Source organism: Onychostruthus taczanowskii, unplaced genomic scaffold, assembly GCF_017590055.1.
Source record: "Onychostruthus taczanowskii isolate IOZ18803 unplaced genomic scaffold, ASM1759005v1 scaffold44, whole genome shotgun sequence".
Lineage (NCBI taxonomy): Eukaryota > Metazoa > Chordata > Aves > Passeriformes > Passeridae > Onychostruthus > Onychostruthus taczanowskii.
In genome coordinates, this window is record NW_024501903.1 from 6,026,358 (window position 1) to 6,043,443 (window position 17,086).

General features: G+C 37.5%; 1 protein-coding gene across 1 annotated transcript in view; it reads left to right on the top strand.

Moving 5' to 3' along the window:
- TMEM135 (transmembrane protein 135) overlaps positions 1-17,086 on the top strand; it is a 159,411-nt gene that overhangs the window by 85,292 nt on the left and 57,033 nt on the right. Inside the window, exon 6 of the mRNA XM_041414155.1 lies at positions 14,641-14,687. Within this exon, the coding sequence (XP_041270089.1) occupies positions 14,641-14,687 (47 nt within the window). The remainder of the gene's footprint in view (positions 1-14,640; positions 14,688-17,086) is intronic.

Sequence of the window (17,086 nt, forward strand, 5' to 3'; positions counted from 1 at the left end):
GTCTCTGAGTTTGTCTTTTTTTAATGTTTTGTATGTATTTTATTTCTTTACTTTTAGGGCTTTTGTGTTGCCAAAGCTTTTTCTAGTTAACCACCACCTGAACTTGGGTAGCATGAAAACGAAACTGGTTCTGCTAAGGAATAATTTTAGTCTCTGATGACAGTGACAGTGCATGAAGGAAACACAAAATATTTTCTTACGGGTTATCTTATCTTTCCCAAAAGAAGAGAAGGCTCTAGGCTAGAAATAAGTTTCGCAAAGTAGGAAGTGATGTGTACATGTGAGTGATTTGAAAGCTCAAAAAATTTCTCTCTTTACCAGCTGATGCTAAAAAGTAATTCAATATTAGTAGTAACAGTGCCAGGATAGGTAGCAAGGCAGGCAAGTTATCAAAAAATATATCAACAGCAACAATAAAACTTACCTTTTTTCAGCTTTTTAATAAGCCTGTTCTGAATTGTAAGATTATAGGCTTCTGCTTATACTCTGAATGAACAGCTGTTGTTGGCTAGTGGAATATAATCTTGGCCTCCCCCAGAGAGCTCTTTGTCCATGCAGAGGTGAGTGCAGGGGGCTGTGGTGCTGGGTACTGCTGGGCTGTTGTGGCTGCTATTAAGAAAACAAAATAAAAATTAAGTCCTTTTGTTTCTGCCTTGGATTCAGAGAAATTACTAAAATCTCTGAAATCCCTGAAAATTGTGATATAACAGTTTACTCAAAGATTTCAGGAGTATTTGTGAAAGCATTCCCTTAAATATGGAATAATGAAATTTGGTGAGATAACCTTATATGTCATCTTCTTTTACCTCAGTTGTCTTTGTTATTAAGTTAGCAGAAAGAAGTCTTTGTTTCAGGATACTTTCACTAAGATATGCTGAAGTCTTCTTTTGGTTGATTGATTTGTTCTTATGTGCTCTGTTGGGAAAAAAGGCACATCTATACGTGATGGATACCCTGATATTATGCACTCTGTCATTTTACAGAGTAGGATGTGCACTTAAGCTGTTTTACAGGAAAGTCTTTTGAGACTGTTGAGGAAACAGGCCAGGAACATAATTATGCCAAAGCTGCTGACTTTTAAAAAAGAATTTCCAGTGATAATAGAATTTAAACTAAACGCAGTTTAATTTCAATTCCATTGCTGCAATTTGCAGGAAGGAAATTTTACTTTGAGTTTACATTTTTCTGGGTTTGAATTTGTTAACCCCTTGTGTTAACCGTAGTCGTGGCACTTTGTTTAGCTATCCTTTTCAGCATTAAAGACATAAAAATGATGAAATTGTGGTTGGAAAGAGAAGATTCTAATGTTGTTGCATTGCATTTGGATGTTCTCATAGCTCAGTTATGCTTTTGAGTACAAGTAAGATAGCATTTTTTGGTGCAATAGGGAACTGGCCCCACAATTTGTTCCTAGTCCTGTTTTTCTGTAAAAACTTGTCTGGGACTAGGTGAGAGATGAAAAGATGTTTTCAACTGATCATCCCTGAACCCAAGGGTGTTTGGGTTGTTTGATTTACATTATAATCATCCATGGGCTTTGAAGTTTAAATAGTCTTGAGGTTTGTTGTTGTTGTTGTTTTTTGTTTGTTTGTTTGTTTTTTGGTTTTTTTTGGTATAATACTGCTTTGAATGCCATTTTATTTCATTGGCTGGGAGCTCATCTACTCACACCTTGGCCTGGGAAATACTGAGTTTCTCAGTGGTGACTTGGAAAACTTGAATCATTTTAATGGAGAAAATATTTAATGACCACCTATGGGTACATTTCACCTTTTGCTGGACTGCTTTCAGAGTGCCTGTTCTATAATCAAAAAACCTTTAATTGTGGGATCTTAACCAAATCACCTGGTCTGCTGCACCATTTGTGGCGCATCTACCGGTTCAGAAGACAGAGAATTAAATTGTTTCCTGAAAGAGTGATGTGTGGAGCCCTTTAATCTTCTCTAGCTGAAGCTCGCCCATGTGCTTCAGAGCGATGCTTAATGAGACAGTTCAAAAGGGCAGCAGGTGTGTTCTGGAGAGCAGGAGGGAATCAGTTCAGCTCTTTGCTGTTCTGTTTGAAGATGTTCATATTGAGTCATTTTACACAGTTCGGTGAACTGAGTGAACTCATGATGTGCTTTCCTTCACTTTTTCTCTTATCACAAGAAATCTTTCTAGAGTTCTTGCACTTGTTCTTCATCTTTTGCTGTCAACCAAATCAGACAGGTCTTTCAAATATACTTGTTTTGTGGCTCCCTGGTCAAGCCAAGGTGAGGTAGATTCTGGTGACATTTAGGACTAATTTGGGGCTAAGAATTATTTGAATGCAATATTTGGGGGGGAAAAATAATCTCATAACACTTCGAAAATGTGATGTTTTTGAAGACTCAAATCTATAGCACTAATTTTACAGGAAAAAATATAACTGATGATGTCTTTTAGAGGAGTAATCAACTGTACTAAATGCAGATGTTTCATTAATAAAAGTGTTTAAATAATATTCTCTTTTCTCCTGTAGCTAAAGATCATACATATGATAAGCCTTTAAATTTTAAAAAATAATTTAAATAAGTTATCTTATTCTTCCACAAATAAAAAGTAATTTAAATTTTTTTTAAAGTTATTAGTGGAGTAAGATGTTTTTCAGATGTAAGTTTTTCTCATGGGATAACTGTTTTGTACTGCATTGAAATTCGGACATGCATATTAGGAAGGAGTTGAACTCACACATGCCGTGTTGTACTATGTGCTCTGCATACCTGGTACTTTTACTCAGTGTTAGCTGTGTTTCTGCAGCAAAATCAAGTGTGAAACAGGTAAGAAAACCCCACAGTAAGCAGCAGTTCAAAATTTTGTTTAAACTTCTTGTTTGTGGTATAGTCTCTTTAACACTATTTTTAGCCATTAGTTAACGTATTTTATATTTGAAAAAGCAGTGATACAGTGCTTGATGGCTCTGAGATAATGACTGGAAAAGATATGAGTGAGAGAAAGTGTTGCAAGAAAGATCAGACTTGTCTCTCAGGTTTAGCTGCTGAAAGGTTTTCTCATTTGAGCTTGTTACTCACACTCAGGAGTGCTTGCTGAGTGTCCCCTTGCTGAGTAGAGAGAGTCCAGATGAAGGAGAGCTTAAAGTAAATCTGTAGCCCCTTGGCTAACGGGAGATAACGCGTGTTTCCAGTTTTGTAGTATTTGACATTATTTGCATAAAATAATTAACAACTTGAAATTTTTGAGTAGCTTCCTAAAATGTGTCCAGGAATTTGAAACAACTGGGTGTGGAGACACTGCAGCAGTGTCAAGAGCCCATTAAATTTAGCTGTGTGGTGGATTAGAAATGCAGCTAATCTCCCTACTGTGACCTTTTCAGGTTCCCAGTAATTTTCAGGGCACAACACCATAGTCTTGGGCATGGGTGTTGTCTGCAGTTAGCTCAGTGGATTCCACAGCTGTTTACTAGAATTAGAATTTTGATTTTCATTAATTTTCATGGTAATGGTTAATACTGCTAAATGAAAATAATCTTTGCAGATGAATTGGTTTAGATCTTGATAACCAGCTCGTAGCTAATTAAATGCTTTTCAGGGGTTTTTTAACTCTCTTTATCAAGGTGACTTCTTTCTTTGAGGTGTTTTGTGCCCAGTTTGAATGTGTCCTCATTTATATTTTATAAAAATTCCAAAAAAAAAAAAAAATCACATTAATACCAAGTACCACAGTACTTTTGAAGTTCTCCAAGAGCAGACTTAGGAGATTTGGTATACCAGGTAACCCACATTATCTGTTCCTTTTGCTTTTCTTTCCTATCCTGTTTTTCTACTGGTCTGATACCACTGTATGGATGCTGTGTACCATTAGGAATTTTATCCACCATAGTGGATGCCATGAAAGACGTAATTTGAGGGTCTGGAACAGCCTTTGTGGCAGCCCTCCTTCTCCAGCTCCTGGTAGGAGAAGCTGTGTGCAGACAGCCATCCTCCCTTCCAAGAAGACAGGAAAGGGTGAGAGAGGTGGGGGTGCAGAGCAGAATATGGCAGGGGTGTAATATAAATGAAATTGTGACCATTTTAGTTGTTTTGTTATGTGCCAGTTAGAAAATGTTATATTCTGGTTTTGGATCAGCAACAGTGTAATAACTCTAGGCATGAATAAACATCCACACCAACTTTCAACTATCTAAGAGCATATTTAAACAATGACCAAAGGGCATAATCTTATGTTAACTTTGTTTCAATTTGCTTATGTTCTTTTGATCTTATTTTTTTCTGTGTTGTGGTGGTAGTAACAATAGCAGAAGGAATAAAAATTAATCTGCCTTCTCAGTTGCATTCTCTGCTGGTGCCAAGACTTTTTCCTGAACCTGTAGGTGTTGTGTGGAGAAGTGGGTGACAGATCTTCTGGAACTAAAGTGACGGTTGGTAAAACAAACAATACAAAATTTAAACTGTTGGGAGAAAGAGAAGTATAATATAGTCTGTACTGTTTATCTTAATCAAGGTGTAATAAAGTTCTGTAATGGAGGAAGAATGGGTGTTTGCTGTTGGTGTGTGGGCCTTTGCTGTGTAATTTTTAAAAATTAAGTACTTCAGTAAAACACCATTATTTTTCCACTGATTTCTGTATTAGTTTTTAGCTTGTATGTCTTAGGTCTGAGAATATTGTACCTTAATGAAAAGATAGGGAAAGGCACTGTGAATCAAGCTAGAACAGTTTATAATAGTGCTTCATGAGCTTCTGCTTAGCATCTCCTCTTTCCACTGAGTCTCCATGTCACAGATGGTTAAAAACACCTCCAGCGAGGCTCTTCAGAGTGAGTTGCTCTCTGAAGCACAGCCATCACCAGCAGCCTGAGCCCCTTCCCTGGCGTACTGCAGTGATGTGGATGATGAGGGAGAAGGAATCTCCAGCAGTGGGATGGAGTAGACATCTGTGGCAAGAGCTCAAGTCCTTCCTTTCACATGCCACAAGAGAATCTGTACTTTCTCAGGAAAATTCACTGGAAAGTAATTCTGTTGCAGCATAAACTCCTCCATTCAACAGATAACACAATCAGTGCTTTCACCCCCTTCCAGTCAGGTCTAATTCTCTTTCCTTACATGCTCACATAAATGTTACTTTTCAAGAGCCCTTGTTCCCCTGAGGAGCTGACTGTGTCTTATGATGACAGCCAGTGTCAGCTGTACACTGTAGAGGCTCCTATCTGGGGAAATGTGAGAGGCATTTTAGCTTATCAATTTAGCTATTCCCCCTCCTCACATTCTCAAGGGGGCTCTTACTTGCAAAGCAATGCATATAGTTCACAATGTTAATGAAAACTGCCAAAATTGTGGAAAGATACAGGAATGTTAAATGACATAAATACAAGGTACCAGGATTTATGGACAAACATAAATAATTATCATCAATTTTAAATATTTTTCCTCAGTTAGTAAACATGAAACTGTATATGTATATATAGAAATAGCATTTGTGTCTGCTAGTTGTACAGCATTTTTAAGAAAAGAAATGCACAGTTTCTGAGCACATTCTTTAATGTGTATTTCTCCTGGCTCCTCCATTGGTTTTCTCAGCCTTTACTTTACATGGCCCACAATCGCAACTGGTAGAACAGAGCAGGCAGCTATGGGCATGGGCATGTGGGGCAGGAAGCTCTTGAGCCCAAGAGATAACTATTTGTCTGTTGTAGTCAACTTAATAAATCTGAGCATGCCAAAATTTTTAGTAATTTTAAAATTTGTCCACCTAACTGACTTTACTTATCAAATACATAGATAATAGTTAAATGGTTGCAATAGTGGGAAAACCCTGCTTTTTATGTCCAAATTATGAAAATAGATAATTTATTTCTACCTCTTTAACCCTGTCCCTTTACTAGCTTTCAATGCATATCAGAAATTCATCACATTCTGCTACTTTTCAGAAATTTCACCACTATGAATCATTACTGGATACAGTGGCTTTCATGATGCTGCCTTGCAAAGTGTTGTGCTTATTAATACACATGCTTTACAGCAACAAAATAATTTTAATACCTGTAAGCTTTTAAAGATTAATAACTTGCAGTTCCTTTTTGGATACTAAGGTAATATCAAACCTTGTAATTCTTCAGTGATTTTGAGCTCTGGAAGAAGAAGAGACAGATAAGCAAAAATTCTCATGGTGGAGATGAAATCTTGGATGATTGTAACATGAGCTAAGCAGTTACGTTCAGAAGCCTAATACAAGACATCTGCACAGACTACTAAGAAAATTTATTGGGTTTTTAGTATTTACTACATTTGTAAAGCTCTTGTAGGATAAGTAGCCAGATTTAAATTTCAGCTTACATATGGATTTGATACTTAGAGATGTTAGTGTTTTTGTAGTTTGCATTTGTGGTGTTATATTTCAAGTATATCACTAATTCTGCCTTTTCATTATAATTTGAGCAATTCACAACTAATTCACATTTATTTGTCAAAATTATAATGGAGGGAGGTTCAGATCCTGCTGGTTGAATTGACTCTGCTGTTGGTATCAGGCTATGATTTGACCTGGGTGTGGTTTGAGCTGCCTGGCCCTGCCCCGTTCAGTCCTTGAGAGCAGGAAATAGTTGTTTTCAGGTGGGTCACATCTAAGATTTGTTCTCCTGTGCATCTGTGTGCCAGCAGAAGACACATGGAGTGATCATCAAAAAAAAGTTGCTGGTGAAGGAGTAATGACTAAATATGTTGCCTGAAAGTACTTTGTAGTTTCAACTCAAGCTGTGTGCGTGGCCCAGCAAGCAATGAGCAAACCTGCACACCAAGATGTGCAGCCATCATGAGGAACATGTCAGGTTGTAGAAGCATCATAGTGACCCAGTCCCAGATTTTAAATGTGGATTTGAAGTGTAGATTTTTAAATTGAACTCAGTACACTCCAGTGGTATAACACAAAACTTTTGTTTGTGTTGGTGATGAAACTACATTGTCATTTGGCAATTACTTTTTTTTGTGCTTCAGTCTCTCAAGCCTTGTGCATTCTTGAAGGCAGTGGACTTTCCTGAGAAGCTTCCAGAAAGGATATTTGGTGGCTCTGTCAATGTATGTTGTAGCTCTCTTTGCTATGGCTAGTAGAATATGAAAAATGGGGGAAGAAACTTGACAAGTTGTATTTTTGATAAAACAAATGAAGAATGCTGAAATGCTCAGTTGTAGCAGTTATAGGTATGCATGTATGTGTATATATATATACACATACACACACAGAATTTATGAACTCAAAAATCAGAGGTTTAGCTTTTTTTTTCATTCATTGCTGTTCTTCTGGGACTGGCAGGTGCTCCCAGTCTTGGCTCATTTATTGTCTGCATTTGCCAATTGTAATCTTTTAATCGTGATCCAACAACAGTGTTTTAACAAGAATCTATATAATCTCTTGTTTAATAACACATACTAGTGTTTCTTTTGATCTTATCAGCCCAGAGATTGCTTCAGACTTGCTGGCAGAAAAAAAATCAGGAGCCTCTAACAGCTGAGTGTTGTAGGTGTAGCTGAACTGGCCCTGTGCCCAATAATAAGTATCTGACAAATTGTTTTCTGTGTTTTCATAAAGCCTATCAATTTTAAAGCAGCAGCAATTTTGCTTAAAAGTTATTTAATTTCAGCTAGGAAGATAATAATTATGCAATGACCACGGGTATGACAAGAGTTTTCGCCATTACTTTTGATAGCTCGTGAAGTTCTCCCCAGATATGCTGCATTTCAATTAGAGATAGCGATAAGGTCTTACAAGGATTTCCTTTTGACAGGATCACCTAGTGAAAGAAGGCAAAACATTGCATCCCTTGAAATTACCAGGGAGATGTGGCTCCATTTCAAGAATTCCAATTGGTATATGTCTTTTGGGACTACTAGAAGTTTGAGCTTGGTGAAGGACAACCACCATTTTTCCTAAGTCATTATGCTTTCATACAAAACCAAATAACCCGTTTTCAATGTAAAATATCTGTTTTAAAAACTTCATTAATGGCATTTCTGTACAGAAACTGTGTAACTTCTTTAATAAGCAGTGGCAACTCTGAGAAATGGAATAGCTCATTTTTGCTGCTTGCTGCAATTCTTAGGAATTGAGGAGTGCTCCTAATAGAAAAAGAAGGGATATTATAAAGAGATTGAAATGGTAATTAAAAAATAAAAAGTAAATCACAATTTCTGATTAATATGTAAAAGAGAAGAGATATTATATGACTTCACAGTAACGAGACAGTGCCAACTCAGCAGGTACAGGCAGTAATGTTCCGTGGTGGTTGCATGTGTTCTGTTACAGCTCTTGGATCTTGGACTCAGAGTCTTGGTTGTTCCAGATCTGTACAGAAACTCATAGAGCTTTGCATTCTCCCTTGGCTCCTTCTCTCTCCCTGGGGGATTGAGAAATAAGGAGCTTGTGGTTAAATGTAAAAATGGTCATTGGGAGCACCCTGGTCTTGTCCAAGGCATTGCTTGGTGCTCTAAGGGGCCATCTGTAACACAGCACTGGCCTTGGAGGGAGGAGCAAGGGACTCGGACACAAAAAGCTGGGGGGTTGCAGTAGAGCTGGAGCTGCTGCAGGATTTGGGAGTTTGTTTTCCCTTCAGTCTTCACTATATTTTCAACAGAGTATTAATAAGTCATTTGACAGACCTGAAGTATATATTTTATTCAATACTGAAATTTAAATAAAAATAACAGATTTAGAAGTTGCTGCTAAATTGTGTAGAAATGCATGTTTTAGTATTTATAATGCATTTGTTTTAGAGACATGCATCAGTAATACTATTTTTATGAATGGTAATATCACAGGAGACCATAAAATCATCCAGGTGTGTACTGATCAGTAGTGGCTGGTGCATCTCACCACAAACTGCATCAGGTGTACACAAACCAGTCTAATCAAATTTCATTAATTAATCTAGGTAACCATAGAAGAAGTTGCAATTTTACTAGTTTGAGTTTGACAAGACTTCAAGTTCTAGCTGTCATTTTTCTACCAAATTATGGAATTGTTTTTATTCCTGCAGGCTGGTACTCCAGCCACCTTCCTGTCCTCTCTTGAATAAGCCAAAGGCATTGAGATACTGGCAGCTTTAGTTTTGTAGTGAGTAGTGTAACTTGAGCATTGAACTGCTTTTTGCATCTGCCTTTTCCTGGTGTTGTTTAGCTCACTGACTGGTGGGAGTAGAGTTGTGCTCTGGAGAATCTGCTGTACTTGCCCAAAAAGAACATCAGTCTAAAAAGTAGGGAATGAGTGACTTCCCCAAGTGATTTTTACTTACTCGGGACAGTGAATGGATAAGTGGATAGGATAGACAGACAGGACAGTGAATCTCTGTGGAGGGCAGGGAGAACTGGTTCAGTGCTCAGGAAAACCCTTTGCCAAACCCATTGCTGATGTAATCTAGTGCTAAGTGACTGTATTGGCGCTCCTTTGCACTGTGTCTGTGTAACTGCTGTTCATGGCAGTGATCTCAGAGGTATAGCTGATGCTCTTGGCACCTCCTGGGTTTCGGGTTGAAGTCCTCCCTTTCAGTCCCATATAGGTGACGATGTAACTGTCACATAGGAACTGCTGTCTCAGCTAATGGTGACTGATTCCATCAGGTAGTTGTTTACTGTGGTAATTTCTTGCCTGAGGCATTAAATAATGGTTAAAAATAACTATTTATATTAGCAAGAGTGATCAGATTTTAAGAGGCTGAATGTAAAGTAATGTGGCTCCTGCTTTTTGGTGTCTTTGGTGTCTTTTGATATGACTTCTGGTATCTTTGTTAGTTACTCAGAAAGACTGTGATTTCCATCCCTTTTAACTACTAGAGAAGTACAGAAAATTGCATGCTTTTTAAACTAGCTATTTTGTTACTGGAAAAGATTACCCAATGTATTTTATAAGGACAGTTCATTGTTTAGAATATTAAATAATGTTCAAGTGAAAAAGAGATATTCCATACATATGTATTTCCTGGGTCATGCATTGCAAGACCATTACATTAATCTGCATGGCTAGTTCCGTTATTTTAATTTGTTTTGTTTTTGTTAGAAGGGAGTTTGCTTAAGAGATAATCTTAGTGATAAGAACTGTAGAAAACATTTTAATAAGGGCAATAACTCATCTTGAAATAACATTTAGGAACAGAAAGCAAGTGTAGGTTGGGGGCTTACTGTTAGTGATACTTTGGTTTTTATTAGGCTAATTAATATGTATGGAAAAAAACAGAATGGCTTTTGGGTGCAGCAAATCATTCTTCATGTCTGAAGTGGGGGTAAATTAGAAAAATATATTGTGTAGTCAGAAGTCCCATGGAACATCTTCTGTGATCCCTGGTGTAATAATAGACATTAGAGCTACTATGCTGCTATTCAACTGTGTGTATAAAGGTGAGAGGGGGTTATAACCTCTAGCAGCAGAGGCAGCAGCAAACTCTTCTGTGCGTGAATATATTTTTTTTATGAACTAAAAATGTATGCAAAATAGTTGGGGTTTTCTGCATCATATATTTTAAGAGTAAAAATTTGTAACCAACTGTACAAAGTTCCTAGTTATATATATCCCAGTTATATATCTTGTAACTTTGGAAGAAATTGGCTCAAGTACTAATTACTGAAGGGGCTTATTTAAACTGGGTTTTTAATTTTCCATGGTTTTTACCACTAAGCCTTTCCTCAGACAGAGTTTAGCTGGCAGTTCAGTTTTCTGTAGCACGCAGCCTCCAGGAACTAGGAGTAATAGTAGTAGTAATTTCATTTTTATCAAGTGTAGCTGTAAGTCTCACATACACTGTAAAGTGGTTGATCAGAAATGTGATGATTTTCAGGCTTTATGAATACACTGGAAGTCAAGTGTTATGTGCCAGTTGAAGCTGCCTTAGGTCTTCCATGAGCTGGTAGTAGCACTATGCAGTGTTGAACTGTAGCTACCGCACTCTGGATGCTTCTGGCTGCTAATATCACTGATCTGTCCATTTGCCCTCTCCTGTCTTCATTAAACAGATTGTGAGTACCTTCAGTGCTTTTCTTTTTAATTACTAGGTCTGTGTTCCTTTATCACACACTTCAGTCCTGCTCTTTATTCTGGCTGTAGGGGAGCAAGCAGCCTCCAATCAGAGACCTTTGTACCCCAGGAAATGTGACTATAATGGAAATGCTTAAAGAAAATGCACATAACCTCAGGATTGAGTAATGTGCGGGAAAAGCCTGAATACACAAGACTCAAGTAGTTTTGATAGTTTTAGCAGTGTTATTTTTTCCTTTCTTTTGGCCAAGATTTTTATCTGGCTGTGAGGGAAGGTCATTTGTGAGCTACTTCTACTGGTGTTACTGGGTCTGCTGCTGTCACCAGGGCAAGTGGTAACCACTTTCACCCAGAGCTTTTTGTTTTGTGCTCAGTACTGGGTACTGCCAGATGTCACTTCCTGTTGCTGATTATATGAGGGCTGAACTTTCTTGGAAAAAAATAAATTCTGGCTTTGTCAGCAAACAGAGATCCGGAAAAAAGTACCTTTTCAGTTTTGTCAGCAAATTTCCTTTTATTTTAAAAATTTTATTAAGATTTAGCATAGTACAGTGAAGTATAATGTAATCAATTAAATTAAAGTACTCACATACCAAAAATGCTAACCTGTCCTGGAGCATAAGGATTTTTTCTTGTAATCTACAGGCATCTCTTCATAGATGTTAGAATCTTTAGGGCATATAATTCTCATTAGCAACATGCAGGTTTTCTGCTTGTATTTGTTTCTGCAGCTGGAAAGATTCATGGTCTGTATTTTGCCAAGTACATTGTGTTGGTCTTCTGTTGTAAATCAAAAAGTAATGGACTCTGCAAGAAAAATCCCAAGTGAGACTTCCTGCTCACTGGAATAGAAGTCTTAAATTCACCTAATATTTAGAATTCTATTTCTGTAGACCTTTTTCCTTTTTTTTTAATATAGTTATTTTTCTTAATATAGTTATTTTTCTTATATGGTTATTTTTTCTTAATACAGTTATTTTAAAATAATAACTATTTTTTCTTAATATAGTTATTTTAAAAACTAAAATAGGTACTGCATTTTGTATTGAAGATACTACAAAAATTCTAGAATGGGGAAGAAGTTAAAAAAAGGCTTATTTTGAAAGTAGCTTAGATTTGGAGCAGAGCGACAATTTTTCTTCTGTTTCTGCCTTATTTGTGCTATGATAAGGCAATCTCTGGGCTTTCCATGTGGGGCTGTGAATTTCACGTAGAAGAGTCTGGGTCTGGTTTAGCCACAAGTCTTGCTGTCCTTCAGCTGAGTAAATATTTTAGAGACCCTGTCAAACATGCCCACAGCATTTCTTGGATATGTTTGCCTCTACTGATCTTAAGTAGAGGCAAACATATCTCTGATAAAGGAAATTCCACAATCTCACAGACAACTTGTTCTGGTGTATCACTACCCTGGAGAGCTCTTTCTGTAATCTAACAATGCTTTATTTGCTGTAGATTTAACTCTGCCTTCCTCCTTCTGTACTTGATCATACACAGATTTATCAGTGTATGATAATTATACAAAGGTAGTTGTCATATTCATCATTAACTACTACTTTTATATTTTCAGCAGTTTTCCAACAGTTGTACCGTACAGGCCTTTTATTCCCATTATGATCTTCTGGACTGTTTTGTTTTATCTGTGCTTTTCTTTAATAGTGGTGGTCATGGGGTTCAATAAAGGGATGAGTCCTGGCTCTGGTGAGGAATGGCACCAGTGTATCCTGGGGACATTGGAAAGCAGCTTTTCAAAAAAGAATTGGGGGTCCTGGTGGGCACCAAGCTGGACATGAGCCAGCAAAGGCCCCTTCCAGCATAGGAGGCCCCTGCCAGCAGGCTGAACAAGGTGATCTCTCCCTCCTACTCAGTGCTGCTGAGGCATGTCTGTAGTGTTGTGTCCAGTGCTGGGTTTCCCAAGCTGAGAAAGCTGTGGTGCTTTAGCCTGGAGTAGAAAGAGCTCTGAGGGAATCTTAATTATACATATAGATTGTTAGATATACTATATAGAATACTTCTTAGATTATTATCAAACTTACTGGGGAAAAAAAAAAGTAAAAAAGGAATAAAAGAAAAAAAAAAGGGGCAAGAAAAAGAGTGTTTAGTAAAGTCTTTTTAGTATGCAAAGGCATACTTTTTGTTTTGTTTTTGTTTTGTCATTCCCCCTCCAGTCATCCAGAAAATTGGTTCTTTGCCATATCTCACTTATTTCCCAATATTGTTGCTCAGGCTGTCAAGCTGCCTTCTCCCTGTGTCTCCAAAATAACTTCCAGAGAATTGATGGTTGGTTGACTGATCAAGTACATTTTGAACTTTAGAGGAACAGGGCACATCTTTTTGAGTAGATTTTGTGTTTAAAAACAAGTCAGCTTGTCTGTTTTTGCTGCAAGTTTGAAATTAAATATTCAATTACCCTCATGAAATATACCTTTGCCCTAATGATTTGGTATAAAATTATTTCAGATATTCACATTTTTGATACAGATTAATGAAGTATGATAGTACTGATGAAAGAAAAGGAAAAAATGAGTAGTTTACACAGCAGATGTTATAATGTCTCATGTTACATAGTTTTAAGTCAAAGAGGACTTAAAGAGAAATGGTGTAATTTGTAAGATTTTTTTTCTCTGAAAGTCATTGTAAAGATTTCCTATGCAGATTTTTCTCACACTTTTTGATCTGTTTTAACACGTAGCAGCCTCCTGTTCTATGTGTTCATAACCTTCTAATTTACACCTCTGCCACCTCTTCCATTTCTTCTCACATAATATGTCTGTATCCTCTCATGATGAAAACTTCTTCAACCCTTGAAAATAGGTGCAAATATTTTCTGAAAGACTTGCAATATTTCTGTAAGTATTTTGCCTCCTAAATGATGGTATTAATATGGGCCAGTATATCTAGAACAAAACAATATTTTCTCACTTGTGAGGTGTACCTGGCAAAGATGGATTGGATTAAGGCAGGTTTTCTTCAGCACTTGAGTCCGTGTGCATATGATAAGGAGGACGTAACAGCTCTGAGCCCCAGCAGAGAGGATGGCTGGAGGAAGTTGGATATTCTCCTCTCAGTGCTGGAGGGCTGCTAAGTTTGCTCAAAGACTCTTGTATGAGCACAGAGCAAGACAGGATTGTACCAAGTGAGTTTAGCACTAAGCTAAACTGCTAGAAAGGGTACTGTTAATTTGGAAAAGAATTATCTATGCTTAAACTTGCTGGAAAGCAGTTCAGCACAAGCAGCTGTCTATACAGATGTTTTAAACAACGTTCGTTTTAAACTGGAACTAGCAGTATGATATTTGAATAAATCGCAAAATATGATGTTTAAATTTCAGTTCTAATATTTTATTGTTTAAATTCTGTTGTTTCATAATTATTTTATTACTTGGTCTTTTGTTACAGATGATTTTAAGTGATGCCATCTGCTGTGTCTAACCCCCTACCCTGGTTTGGGTTTCAATTTTTTAAGCTTCTGCAAGAATCATTCAAACTCCACTAGAAACTAGGCAGTCCTTTTTGGTGGACTCAGATAAGCTTTCTTTCCAGCCACTCAAGCATATAAATAAGGCGTAGCTTTTATAGTAAAAGTTATAACATCTTCATTATCCAGATCATGCAGTAGTGTGTTATGTAGTAACACTCTTTCTCTTTCTTGTAGGTCCTTTTGTTCTGCATCACAGCTGCTCTGTTCATGTTCTTCTTCAGGTATGTCACTGGTGTGTCTATTTATGTTGTAACAATTGTTTTGAACAGTGTTTCTTAGAGCTTACTGCTTTTTGGTACTCCTCTGTATATTCTTCACTCAAGATGAATTGGCTGGAGTGCTTCAGTGGCATCACCCAGTGCTGTGATCATAATTGGGCTAAAAAGGGAAATGTTGAGTCTTCTGGAAAATATACTGATTACTTAAAGAGTTTCATCTCCTAAGTAAGACCCTGGAGATATAACATGGTGTGAAAACAACTGAAATCTGCTTTTCGTGGCTCTTTTTAAGAGCTCACAGCAGGAAGATCACATATTCTCTTCTGGTAAAAACAGAGGAGAACAGGAAAATCAAATTTTGTGGTCTTAAATAATGCCAAATATTTGACTTGTGTGCGGGTGTAACTACCTTCTTTCAATTTTGGAATAAACTTGTTTCACATGTTTTCACAAATTATCAATTATAGCCATGTTTTAAAACTTACAGTGGTGGGAGGTGGATGAGATGCTCATTTTAATGGCTTGTTTCTCTCTCAGTTTGCAATGTAGATGTATGTAATGTATCTTATTTCCCTTAAAATACCATACCTCTCAAATTTTCTTCATTATATCTCAAATTGGAAAGTTGCTTTTTAAAGTAACCTTTGACTACAACCCTTTGGCTTAGAATTTTCTGCGGCATGCAGCCATCTATGGTTCTTCAAGCTGTATGATCCCCTGGTAATTGCAAAACTCTGGAAGCTGCAGCTTGTTTTTCATAATTCCATTACTTACGGATATTGGCCAAGAACAGTCTGTGGATAGAAGAGGGCTGTTAATTTAGGGGATTCGAAGAAGCATTCCTCCTTTCATCTATAACTTATTAAGAACCTTGCATTGGCAGTCTTCTTGCTTTATTTTCTTCTACATCTCTGAGTTAAGCCATAACAACCTCAGAGAATTTGACTTGTGTTGTTGAGGTTAGACACCTGTCTGCATGCATGCTGGTCAAATGAACTCAGAGCACTATAAGTCTGGTCCAAACTATATGATCTTGGAGGAACCTAATTGTCTCCTGCCTATGTCTTTGGTAATGAAGTGGTGTTTTAGAGAGAGCCTGCAAGTTAAATCAGAGAATCCTAGAATAGTTTGGTCTGAAAAGGAGCTTCAAGGTCATCTTGTTCCAGTCCCCCTGCTATGAGAGCAGGGACATGTTCCACTGCACCAGTGCTCAAAGCCCCATCCAGCCTGGCCTTGAGCACTTTCAGAGACAAGACATCCACAGCTTGTCAGGGAAACCATTCCAGCGACTCACTGCCACATGGTATGTCACAGTAAAGAATTTCTTCTTAATATCAAATCTAAGCTACTCTTTCAGTTTGAGGCCAATACCTCATCCTGTCACTACATGCCCATGTAAAAAGTCCCTCTCCAGATTTTCTGTGGCCTCTTTAGAGGTGAGAACTGACACAGAGCTCAGACATATTTGGTGAATTTTTCCCTGACCTGACACAGAAACACTGGCAGTTGAATGGTCTCCAAACCACTTTCTCTTCTAAAATAGTGACTCCATGCCAAGGCTGATGGAATATCCTGTTGAGCAATCAGCAACAACATTTTATTCCTTTCGTCTTCGTGTTTTAACAGTGGAATTAAAATAAAGGCACAAGTTTAGTTTAATTATTGGGGGAAAAAATCTATTTGTAAACACCAATGAATGTACTAAGACAAATTTGTCAGAAATAATTAGCACAAACTAGTTTTTGGGGTGTTGTTTTGTTTTTTTTTTTCCTTCCTTGGTATAATCAGTTTTGTGAGTCTTCTTTTGTGTGAAGACTTCTTCATATACTTTCCTAAAGAAACCAGGTATAAAGGGGTCTGGGTGAAAATACCTCTGGGTAGGAACAGAGTCTGGTCAACTGCTCAGGGAGATAAGACAGCAGAGAGGTCACTTAGTCAGGCCTCAGAGTTGTCCATTTGTCTGAACTGGCTGTGATTGTGAGCTGGTTGCTGCCTGAATCGATAAGTGAATTAACCATTGATGCCCTTCAGTAAGATTGTGGACAGCCCTTGGAAAAATCCTGTGTGGAGTCATAGGGAAGGCAGTCTTCTTGTCTCTGTTGCTATCTAAAGCAGAAAGTAATTGGGAGAGTCATCAAATTACATTTACAATTTAATGGCTCAAAGTCGCTTCAGCCTTTTTCTTAATCATAAGTGGATCAAACTGACAAAATTACATTCATACTTTTGGAATAAACACCTTGTACAGAGTCAGATCTTTTGGCTTGTAGTATATATTCCTGTTGACTATAAAACACTGTTAACTCCTAACAAGCATTCACTGACCTGAAAAACAGAAAATTCTCTTTTGCATTTTACTTCGCTTGTTCCCAGAGTGGCTTTTTGTCCTCTCCATCCAACTA